The 12,660-nt window shown below is 35.6% G+C and overlaps 2 protein-coding genes across 5 annotated transcripts in view; one reads left to right on the forward strand and one right to left on the reverse strand.

Annotated features, from left to right (window-relative positions):
* Nucleotides 1-12,660, reverse strand: part of TAOK1 (TAO kinase 1) — a 140,164-nt gene that overhangs the window by 4,201 nt on the left and 123,303 nt on the right. For all 4 annotated transcript variants that reach the window (XM_079130796.1, XM_079130798.1, XM_079130797.1 and 1 more), the window contains 2 exons: nt 11,320-11,532; nt 10,115-10,297 (listed from right to left, as the gene is read on the reverse strand). In XM_079130796.1, the coding sequence (XP_078986922.1) occupies nt 10,115-10,297; nt 11,320-11,532 (396 nt within the window). The remainder of the gene's footprint in view (nt 1-10,114; nt 10,298-11,319; nt 11,533-12,660) is intronic.
* Nucleotides 6,363-9,386, forward strand: LOC306656010 (protein ECT2-like). Its single transcript, XM_079130806.1, is given in 3 exon segments — nt 6,363-6,641; nt 6,643-7,645; nt 7,647-9,386. Coding segments are annotated over 3 exon segments (2,433 nt in total). The 5' UTR covers nt 6,363-6,522; the 3' UTR covers nt 8,958-9,386.

A 12,660-nucleotide genomic window follows, 5' to 3' on the forward strand; every position in this document is an offset into this window, starting at 1 on the left:
GATGTTTAAAGAAAAAAAAAAAAAAACAAAACTCTAGACATTGTCTAAAAAGGCAGGGGTGAGAAAAAATTAGGAAAATATTAATGATTGTTGAAGGTGTGTGATGTGTGTGATGAGTTTTTAGGAACCTCATTGTACTGGTCTTTCTACTTTTGTGTATGTTTGAAATTTTCCATGGTACAAAGTAAAGGAGCACCAAATTATTATTTTGTTTTGTTTGGTGCTGGGGACTGAATCCAGGGACTCCCACATGTTAAGTACATGCTCTACCACTGAGCTACAATCCCATCCCAAATTATCAGGTTTTAAGGCGTTTGAGGGAGTAAGTCAACAGTCATTGTTCTCTACAGGAATCTTGTTGAACAAATATGTTTGGTTTTTAAGTATCAAGCTTATAAAAGTGTGCTTTAAAAAATATACATCTTAACATAGAAAGCACATACAATATAAAATTGGAATAGAATATAATAACACATAACAGATTTATAGGCATAAGATGGAATCATTTACATTATATGGGAGTGTTAAAGAGCAAAGAAATCTTCTCAAAAAAGATGGTTTATACACTTAATTTTGAAGGAAGAACAGAAGGTAACTAGATGCACAAGGCAGACAAAAGGTATTTTTATCACAGGAAAGGTAGAAAGGCATAGAGAAATAATAAGAAGGGCCTGGGAAAGTATAAACAGGTCAGAAGGAATTGGAGTAAGAAGAGTTGAAGAATTAAGCTGGACACAGTAGCAAGCACATCTGTGATCCCAGCAACTGGGAAGGAGAACTATGCAAGAGGATTCCAAATTTGAGCCCAGCCTGGGCAACTTAGGGAGACCCTGTCTCCAAAAGGAAAAAAAAAAAAAAGATTGAGGATGATGTAGCTCAGTGGTAAAACACTACTGGGTTCAAATTCTAGTACCTCAAAAAAATAAATAAATAAAGAGTTTGAAGATTTGTATTCTAAGTATAAAAGTGTTAATAAAATAGGTTTAGAAAGGCATTTCATATGAAAGTTGAAGGAGGAAATAGATTAACGTGAATTTTTCTGAGAGAAAGATATTAAATTGTTAACTGTGGTAATTTCTCAGTGGTGGAATTAAGGATAAATTTTAATTTCTATTTATGTTTCTCAATATTTGCCAAATTAAAAAAAAACATCCAGGGACAGGGATGTAGTTCACAGACCACTTGTCCCAAGTTCAACCCTGATATTCTCCATTTCCACACAACTGAATTTGTAAAATAATTTTCCCATTTTTTAAATATTTCTGTAAAATACCCAATTCATACAGAATTAAATTTATACATCTTTAAGGATTCAAGCTTTTGTTTTAAATAAAAACCTCAAAAATAGGGGCTGGGGTTGTGGCTCAGTGGTAATATGCTTGCCTAGCATGGGTTGAAGCAGTGGGTTTGATCCTCAGTACCACATAAAAATAAATAAATAAATAAAATTAAGGCATTGTGTCCATCTACAACTAAAAAAAATTTTTAAAAACTCAAAAATTCATTCACTAAAATATTTATCTTAATTCAAGATATAATAAATGATGAGAATGTGGTAAGCATATAAATGATCTGAACTTCCTGCATTATCTGAAGGGAACTCAAGATAAAATAAAACCAATGGTACAGAACAGAAAACACAGAGACAAACGCACACATCTACAATCATCTGATCCTTGACAAAGGTGCCAAAAACATACACAGGAGAAAAGGATTTTTTTAACATATGGTGCTAGGAAAACTGGTTATCCATATGTGGAAGACTAAAAGTAGAACCTTATCTCACTCTGACACAAAATGGATCAAAGACCTAGGAATTAGCCCAGGAACTATGCAAGTCCTAGAAGAAAACATAGTGCCCACACTCCAGCATAGAGGCACAGGCAACAACTTTCTCAATAGGACTCCTACCACTCAGGAAGCAATGCCAAAGTTAATAAATGGGATGGCATCAAATTAAAAAGCTTCTGCACAGCAAAGGAAACAATTTGGAATGTGAAGAGAGAACTTACAGAATGGGAGAAAATCTTTGCTACTATTCTTCTGACAGATTTATATCTAGAATATATAAAGAATGCAAAAACAATAACAAAACCCCATATAACCCAATTAATAAATGGGCAAATGAATTAAACAGACACTTCTCCAAAGAAAAAATACAAATGGCCAATAAATATATGAAAAAATGTTCCATATCATTAGTAATTAGGGAAATGCAAATCAAAACTAAAACTGAAATTTTATCTCACACCAGTGAGAATGGCAGCCATCGAGAACACAAACAATAATAAATGCTGGAGAGGATGGGGAAAAATGGAACACTTTTACACTGTTTATGTGACTGTAAATTAGTACAGCCACTACAGAAATCAGTATAGATATTTCTCAAAAGAGTAGGTACGGAACCACCGTATGACCCAGCTATATCACTCCTCAGTATTTATCCTCAAGGATTAAAATCATTATACGATAGTGATACATGCATAACCATGTTTATAGCAGCACAATTCAAAAGAGCCAAACAAGAAACCAGTGTAAGTGTTCATCAATGGATGAATGGATAAAGAAAATGTGGTGTATATACACAATGGCCTTTTATTTGGTCATAAAGAAAATGAAATTGTCATTTGCAGAAAAATGGATGGAACTTGAGACCATTATATTATGGGAAATAAGCCAAAATTAGAAGGTCAAGTAAAGATTGTATGTTCTCTCTCCTGTGGAAGCTTAGAGGCAAAAGGCAGGGAGGGGAGGTTGGTGGGGTGGACAGGGATCTCATGAAAATCAAAGGGAGATCAGTAGAAAAAAGGGACGGGGGCAGAGGAGAGGGAAGAAGTGCTGGTGATACTGGCCAAATTATATTGTGTGCATGTACAAATATGTTACAACAAATCCCATCACATGTACCACTATACTGTGTCAATAAAAAATGTGAAGAGGAAAAACAATAAACAAATTAATGCTTATGAACATTTACCCAAAAAGTATTGTTTCAATTTTATATGCTGCTAAGTTTTGTCATACTTTTTTTTTCCTTTCTTTTGGCAGTGCTGCGGATCAACCTAGGGTCTTGAATATGCCAATTTTTTCAACTAAATAAAATTCAAAACTAAGATTTGTGATAGGTTGTGTCAATCTTTACTTCTTTTAAAACATGTTATTTATTACTACAAACTAGGTAAGTGGTTTCCCTAAGCAAACTTCTGAGAGGTGCTCCCAACCTATCTTCTTAGAAACCAATTATGATCTTTTTGTGTGAATATTTTCATTTTCAAAAAGAAAGATCTTGTAAGATATTCCAATTATTAATTCTTACTTACCAAAATGTTGATACTAAATAAAGTATTGGGAGAAAATTAAATGAGAAAATAATAGTTAAAAAAAAGGCCATCTAGCAGGGCATGGTGGTGCATGCCTTTAATCCTAGCAACTCAGGAGGCTGAGGCAGGAGGATCATCAAGTTCAAAGCCAACTTCAGCAATTTAGCAAAACCCTATCTCAAAATAAAAAATAAATAAATAAATAAAGGAGGCGGCTCAGTGGTTAAATACCCTGGTTTAAATACCTGGTACAAAAAAAAAAAAAAAAAAAAAATCTGTACTTTGAAAATACTACTACCTTTCACTTGTGTAAGATTCACATGAAATTTAATGTTTATAATTATGCTGTTACCTAGCTGAAAACAATGTAAACGAAGGATGAGAAAAACTGAAGTAAGATTTCATGTATACCTAAGTCTCTCTTTGTTAGTATCTCAACTTAAAGGAACAGTTTTTGGTTCACTTGGAAACTTAAAGTAATCTTCAAACAGAATTATTACATTCACTAACATTCACTCTAGTTCTACTTCTATTTATTTTCAGATGACTATGTATCTGTATGAATAGTAAATACAAAGTACAGAAAATATAGCTCTTATGATCTGTCAAAGTATGGAGGGGGAGGATTAAGCCCAGGGCCTTTTGAAAGCTAACTACACAGTCTACTGCTGAGCAATACCCTCAGCCCCAATTTTTCAGAAGTTTTGTAGATAGGGTTCATAGTCTTGGCAAATGTCAACTGACCTCAGACTGCTTTGAAATCATGTACTTTTCACTTGATATGTAAACAGCCCTACAAATCGAGTAACATCTCAAAGCACTATAGATTTATCATTTTTTTTGTTCTTTTAGGCTTCTAAATACTAAAGTATTCTGTATTTTTCCATTATCAAAGTAATATAAATCACATTTAGGAAAAATAAGAATCAATCTATCATACAGCCACTACCAATATTACCAATATTACTTTAAGTATAACTTGGTTTTCTACTTTATTCAAATATCAAAAGCATTTTCCCATGTTAACACTTTTTTTTAGTATCAGGGACTAGACCCAGGAACACTTAATCACTGAGCTACACCCCTAGCCCTTTTTATATTTTATTAGAGACAGGGTCGTGCTAAGGTGCTTACGACCTCATTAAGTTGCTAACTAAGTTAAGTTGATCACCAAGTTGAACTTGTGATCCTCCGGCCTCAGCCTCACGAGCCGCTGGGATTACAGGCATGTACCATTGCATCCAATCCATGTTAATACTTTCTTGAAGGCTTTACTTAAATGACTGAGTAAGACTTTATTTCAGGAACTGGGGATACAGCTCAGTGACAGAGCAAGTGCTTATTAGCATGTGCAAGATGTGCAAGGACTTAGGTTTAATCTCCAGAACTGGGGGGAAATAAAGGTTTTATTAGTGGCTTAGCCATATTTACTTAATTAATTAAATTATACTTCTACTTTAGATGGCTAAGTTATTTTAAGCTAGTATAAAATATGTTACACATATTTGCATATTATTTCCCCATTCTTTTAACTTCTTTTTCTTAAAATAATTGCTAAGTTTTAAATTCCTAACATTGTATAGGCTCAATATACACCTTGAAATTGCTTTCCAAGGTGCACTGATAAAGTACGATAGTGCCACTGTATATTCATCAGTGGATTTTTTTTTTGTTTTTAATATCAGAGATTGAACTCAGGGGCACTGAACCACTGCCCAGCTCTATTTTGTATTTAATTAGAAATAGGGTCTCACTGAGTTACTTAGCACCTTGCTTTTGCTGAGGCTGGCTTTGAATTTGCTATCCTCCTGCCTCAGCATCCTGAGCCACTGGGATTAAGGCATGAGGCACCATGCCTGGTTTGGATATTGGTTTTATGCTCACATTTTATTAGACTTTTCTAACATGGAAGAATTTTTTTATGTATTAAAATAAGACCTTACTGAAAGTGCTAGTTGACCTTTAACTCTGAAACACTAGGTGGAGCTAAAGTTAAAACCATATTTGGAATAGTACCTATTTTTCACACTACCATTTCTAAAATACCATAGGGAATTTTCCTTCAAGTGATAATTAATAAAATATGAAAGTTGAAACCTGACAGATTTTTTAGAGGCGTGTATCTTTCAAAGAAGCTGGTAATAAAAACAGCTGTGCCAGAGAAATAGTAATATCCTGGTACAGTTTTTATGTTATCTTCTGATATCAGTTAAAAAATAAATTTAAGAGAAAAATAAAAGAAAGAAAGGGGCTGGGATAGTGGTAAAGCCTGCAATTCCAGCTATTTGGGAGGCTGAGGCAGGAAAATCAAGAGTTCAAGCCAAGCTGGAAGCAGTGGCACATACCTGTAATCCCACAGGTTCGGGAGGCTGAGATGGGAGAATCTCAAGTTCGAGGCCAGCCTCAGCAATTTAGCAAGATCTTAAGCAACTTAGTGAGACCCTATCTCAAAATAAAAACAAAATGGGCTGGGGATTTATAGTTCAGTGATAAAGCGCTCTGGGTTCAATCCCCAGTACAAAAAAAAAAAAGAAAAGTTCAAGGCCAGTCTGGGCAACATGGTGAGACTATCTCAAAACCGAAATCCAAACCAACAAAAAAAGAAACAGTAACATCTTGTTTTGGCGCTTTTAAAAAGAGATAGGGGCTCAAGTTGTGGCTTAGTGGTGGAGCACTTGCCTAGTATGTGTAAGGCACTGGGTTGATAAAATAAAGGTCTATCAACATCTAAAAAATTTTTTTAAAACAAGGAGATACATTTAAGGGGACTGGATCAGTGATATTGCACATGTCTCACATAAGTGAGGCCTTAGGTTCAATCCCTAGTACTATCACCGCTAACAAAAAATACATAGATTTTTAAATTTAATAAAACTTCTATTTTTATCACAAGAATTACAGGAAATAGAGGAAAATCTACAGGCTTATGATCCACAAACAGTGACAACTTTAGGAGGACCAACAGTTAAGTACTAACAATGTCGAAGGACTTGAGACTATACCAGCTGTTGGGAACTTAAGAATTCTGGGGGCATGGCTCTTAGAGAGAGAGGCTCGGTTTTTGAATTGGAAGTGGCAGCCATCGGTAGGGAATGCCGGAGTTGGTGAGAGGAGTCAGCGCTTGAAGAGGTGGATCACACTGGACTTTTGTTTGAGTGGTGAGGACTCTGTGGTGTGGGTGAGGAAGTCAATAGTAAAAACAATGGCTGACCTTAGTATATTAACATCTACTACTGAGAGGACTAGCTTGGCAGACTCTTCCATTTTGGATTCTAAAGTTACTGAAAGTTCCAAGGAATACTTATTTGTTAGATCTACTTCATGTGTTGAAGGAAATTAAGGTGCCCTGTATAAAGATGGACTCAGTGGAAGAATTTGAAGGTTTGGATTCCCCAGAATTTGAGAATGTATTCGTAGTCATAGACTTCCAGAATTCTGTCTTTAATGACTTATACAAGGCTGATTGTAGAATTATTGGACCACCAGTTGTATTAAACTGTGCACAAAAAGGAGAGCCTTTGCCATTTTCATGTCGCCCACTGTATTGCACAAGCATGATGAATCTCGTGTTATGCTTTACTGGATTCAGGAAGAAAGAGGAACTAGTCAGACTGGTGACATTGGTTCATCATATGGGTGGAGTTATTCGAAAAGACTTTAATTCAAAAGTTACACATTTGGTGGCAAATTGTACAGAAGGAGAAAAATTCAGGGTTGCTGTTAGTCTGGGTACTCCAATTATGAAGCCAGATTGGATTTATAAAGCATGGGAAAGGCGGAATGAACAAGATTTCTGTGCAGCAGTTGATGACTTTAGAAATGAGTTTAAAGTTCCTCCATTTCAAGATTGCATTTTAAGTTTCCTGGGATTCTCAGATGAAGAGAAAACCAGTATGGAAGAAGTGACTGAAATGCAAGGAGGTAGCTGTTTACCTGTTGGAGATGAAAGATGCACTCACCTAATAGTTGAAGAGAATACAGTAAAAGAACTTCCATTTGAACCTTCAAAGAAACTCTATGTTGTCAAGCAAGAGTGGTTCTGGGGAAGCATTCAAATGGATGCTCGTGCTGGAGAAACTATGTATTTGTATGAAAAGGCCAATACTCCTGAACTCAAGAAATCAGTTTCACTGCTTTCTCTAAGTACCCCAAATAGCAATCGCAAAAGACGTCGTTTAAAAGAGACTCTTGCTCAGCTTTCAAGAGAGATAGACATGTCACCTTTTCCACCACGAAAGCGTCCATCAGCTGAACATTCCCTTTCTATAGGGTCACTCCTAGATATTTCCAATACACCAGAGTCTAGCATATACTATGGAGTTATTTCAGGTACCCTTGGAAGAGGAAGGACAGCGTGGTGGGCCTATTCTTGCACCAGAAGAGATTAAGACTATTTTTGGTAGCATCCCAGATATCTTTGATGTACACACTAAGATAAAGGATGATCTTGAAAACCTTATTATTAATTGGGATGAGAGTAAAAGCATTGGTGACATATTTCTTAAATATTCAAAAGGTTTGGTAAAAACCTACCCTCCCTTTGTAAACTTCTTCAAAATGAGCAAGGATACAATTATTAAATGTGAAAAACAGAAACCCAGATTTCATGCATTTCTCAAGATAAATCAAGCTAAACCAGAATGTGGACGGCAAAGCCTTGTCGAACTTCTCATTCGACCAGTACAGAGGTTACCCAGTGTTGCGTTACTTTTAAATGATCTTAAGAAGCATACAGCTGATGAAAATCCTGACAAAAGTACTTTGGAAAAAGCTATTGGATCACTAAAAGAAGTAATGACGCATATCAATGAGGATAAGAGAAAAACAGAAGCACAAAAGCAAATTTTTGATGTTGTTTATGAAGTAGATGGATGCCCAGCTAATCTTTTATCTTCTCACCGAAGCTTAGTGCAACGAGTTGAAACAATTTCTCTAGGTGAGCAACCCTGTGACAGAGGAGAACAAGTGACTCTCTTCCTCTTCAATGACTGCCTCGAGATAGCAAGAAAACGACACAAAGTTATTGGCACTTTTAGGAGTCCTCATGGCCATGCCCGACCTCCAGCTTCTCTTAAGCATATTCACCTAATGCCTCTTTCTCAGATTAAGAAGGTGCTGGACATAAGAGAGACAGAAGATTGCCATAATGCTTTTGCCTTGCTTGTAAGGCCACCAACAGAGCAGGCAAATGTGCTGCTCAGTTTCCAGATGACATCAGATGAACTTCCAAAAGAAAACTGGTTAAAGATGCTGTGTCGACATGTAGCCAACACCATTTGTAAAGCAGATGCTGAGAATCTTATTTACACTGCTGATCCAGAGTCCTTTGAAGTGAATACTAAAGATATGGATAGTACATTGAGTAGAGCATCTAGAGCAATAAAAAAGACTTCAAAAAAGGTTACAAGAGCATTTTCTTTCTCCAAAACTCCAAAAAGAGCTCTACGAATGGCTCTTATGCCATCACATAGCTCAGTGGAGGGAAGAAGTCCTCCCAGCAGTGATAAACATGGAGTGAGTCATCTGCCTAGCACATCATCATTAGCAGGTATCCCATCTCCTTCTCTTGTCAGTCTTCCTTCCTTCTTTGAAAGAAGAAATCATACTTTAAGTAGATCTACAACTCATTTGATATGAAACTTAAAAAAGAAAATCTTCAGAAATATGTAAATTCATATTCAAATAAGAAACTGACTTATGGTACTTGTATTTAGCACTTGGTAAAGCTGGAAAGAAGAAAAGTAACACTAAATAAACTATACCATTTGATTTTCTTCTTGAAAGACTAAGATTTACCTCTTCCATTTCAAGTTAATTCATGTAAAAAAATATATTGATTTTGATATAATTTATCTCTTTGCTTATATTTCTTATCTGAAGACCAGTAATTTAAGTTATTCATGTTATCACTAGCTTTGTAACCCTGATAGAGTAAATAAATTTTATTGTAGGTGTTACCTGTGAATGTTTTTGTATAGTATCAGTGAATGAGTTTATGGAAGTACATATTTGTGTATCTCAATTTGTGCTGAGATTAAATAATATTACAATACTTAATGAATAAAAATCTGCATATATTTCTGATTAAAAAAAAAAAAAAAAGAATTCTGGAACACAGCTCTGAATCCTGGGTACAACTGGTATTCTACCACTTCTCATAATTTCCCAAAATACACACATACACACATGCACACTCCTTTGTATTCTAAAGGATGGAAATTTGGAGATTCTCATTCTATTCTATAATTTATCTGACAAAGAGTAAGTCATAAAAAGTAAATTTTTCAGCCTAACGTTTTCACCTATGTGGAACTGGTTTTACCTTCTGTCCCTCAGTAATCTTCCACCAATCTATGTAGTTTCAGGTCAAGGATGTATAAGTAAAATATATATTCCTGATCCTTTGTCCCTGCCTCTCCCAGGCAATTACTGCAGTTCCTTTTCTTCACTATTCAAGTCTTTATCCAATCTCTTTAGGTAGAGCTAGGTACACAAAAGAAGTGAGGAACATGGAGACAGAGCTGCTACTCTCACAATTCAATTGTTTTCCCATAACCTTAAATTCTTTCTCTAACAACTACTACTAAATTGTATCCCCTGATTTTTAGAACTCATCATTTATAAGGTTCATTACTGAATCAGTCATTTTAAATAAAAATGAAAACAAAAACAGTACCAAACTAGAATTAAGGAAATAAGATATTAGGAAAGAAATGTAATATAACCTGTCAATATTAAAATGTTTTTGATAAAAGTATATACTAGGACAATTATCTTCCTTCTGTTATTTATACCTTTTGTTCTAAGAGTGCCCTGCGGAGGGAGACCCTCTGTTCAAGCTCCCGAAGCTCTCGATCATGTTGTGCCTCAGCTTGCATCTTGATTTTGCTCTGATATGCATTCAACAGCTCCAGTTCCTGCTGCAGCTGCATCTTCAAAACCTGGCATTCTGCTTCCTGTGCTTCATCCAAACGCAGCTGAAAGCAAAAGAAAACAGATCTATCCCACTGTGAGCTATCTATTCATGACTTATGGAAAGGAGAAGGAATGATAGAAAACAGTCTACTCTTTTGTATGCTATATAATTGTATGTGTCCAGGAGTAAACATCTCTGATAAAAAAGGCACAAAAACCAATGATGGTATTATGAAGACCAAGTTATCATAAGCTATTTGGAGGGTGCTTGAATAACTACATTTTTCTTATGAAAAACCTAGAATCTGATTAGGTGATATAAAACTCAATTTCTTCCTCCCTAGTGGAAATAAGTATAAGACAAAGATCAATCAACTACAGCTTACAGGCCAATCTAGGTGGCTGCTTGTTTTATGATAGCCCACAAATTATGAATGATTTTTTGGTGGGGTACAGGAGATTAAACTCATTGGGCACTTAGCCACTGAGCCACATCCCCAGCCCTTTTTATTTTTGAGATAGGGGCTTGCTAAGTTGCTGAGGCTGGCTTTGAATTTGTAATCCTTCTGCTTCAGCCTCCTGAACCACTGGGATTACAGGTGTGCATCACCACGACTAGCTATGTAAAATTTTTATATTTGGAAATGGTTATATTTTAAATGGTTATGTAAGTACTCACATAACATCCTCAACTATGCTTCCTGGTCTGCAAAGCTTAAAATATTTATTATCCGTACCTTTTAATATATTTCATATTTGCACTCAAATATGACCATTTGGATTTCCAATATACTACTACATTTTGCATACCAAAGCTTCTATTACAATCTTGTTAAGCTACTGGGCTCTGTTCTATATCAGGGAGCTGATATAGAACCTCATATCTAAATGCATCAGTGAGAATTCTATACACGTCACGACATTTCCAAGCCATGATGAAAAAAGAAAGAACATGGACTACCATTACTGTTAGTTAGCTTCAGGAGAATAATCATTTTCAACTAATATTTTAATTGCTAGGATTTTATCAGTGGTAGAAGAAAAGAGGCACCAAACTTGTCTGGCCCAAATAAAGCAAACTTACGGCCTGTGTGGAGAGCATTTCATTAATGCTGTGATCATACTGCTCAGCCAAGATGGCTAACTTGCGGGTCTGTTCCTCCTTGAGCCTTTTCAGAACAGCTTTATGCTCACTCTTTGGTGTAGTCTCCAGTAGGTGATTTCTTAATGCTTTGTACTGTCTGGTTTGGATTTTGCAGGTATCCTGAAACTGCTTTTTTATTTGGAGTTCTTTAGACTGGCAAGAAAAAAATGAATGTATGTTTTAACATACTGCATTTGGTATACCTTGTGCATACTTAAATATGAATAAAGGCTAATAAGAAAAGAGGAAAACCGAAAAGGTCAGATGATAAGGTTGCAGGTATTTTCTGCATTTGGCTATTCAGCCAAACTACTGGGTTCTATGCATTTTCACATACACACACCAAAAAAACTAATTTATCACAGGACTTTAAGCAAAACTCGTTCTTTCTTTCTTTCTTTCTTTCTTTTTTTTTTGTGGTGCTAGGGATTGAACCCAGGGCTTTGTGCTTGCAAGGCAAGCACTCTACCAACTGAGCTATATCCCCAGCCCAAAACTTGTTATTTCACTAGTAAATTTAGTGACATGAATAAATATAAAATTAGCTTTAATGACTATGTATACTCATAACCAAAAATTAAATTTCTTCTAAAAACTTAAGTGTAATAAATAAAATATAAAAGCACTTTATTAACAAGGCAAATTTTTACCACATATCTGAGGCAGAAAAAAAATCATGTTTACTTATTTAATTTTTGTGGTTGTAGATGGACAAAATGCCTTTATTTTTATGTGGTGCTAAGGATCAAACCCAGTGCCTCACACATGCTAGGCAAGTATTCTGCCACTGAGCTACAGCCCCAGCCCTTTATTCGGCTTTTTTTTTTTTTAACCACCTGAAATACTTTGCTCCAATTTCTTTTAATGATAATCTCGACTCTTTAACTAACAGTCTATAATAAACCATATTTTTTTGTGCATTCTATGTACCAAACTTGAGGATGACTTGGAAGTCTATATTAGCAGCTGATTCATATTGTTATTATAGTTATCTTTATCTTAAGAGAATAAATTAAGTAGAAAGATACTTAGTAATGGTCTACTCTTTTGCTTTTTTTTTTGTATTGGGGACTTAACCCAGGGGTGCTTAACCATTGAGTCACATCCTCAGCCCTATTTTTGCATTTTATTTAGAGACAGGATCTCACTGAGTTGCTTAGTGCCTCACTTTTGCTGAGGCTGGCTTTGAACTCTCGATCCTCCTGCCTCAGCTTCCTGGCTGCTGGGATTATAGGTGTGCACCACTGCACCTGGTTCATTTTATTTTTTTGAGACAGGGTC

This window comes from Sciurus vulgaris (assembly GCF_902686455.1).
Source record: "Sciurus vulgaris genome assembly, chromosome: 3".
Classification (NCBI taxonomy): Eukaryota; Metazoa; Chordata; class Mammalia; order Rodentia; family Sciuridae; genus Sciurus; species Sciurus vulgaris.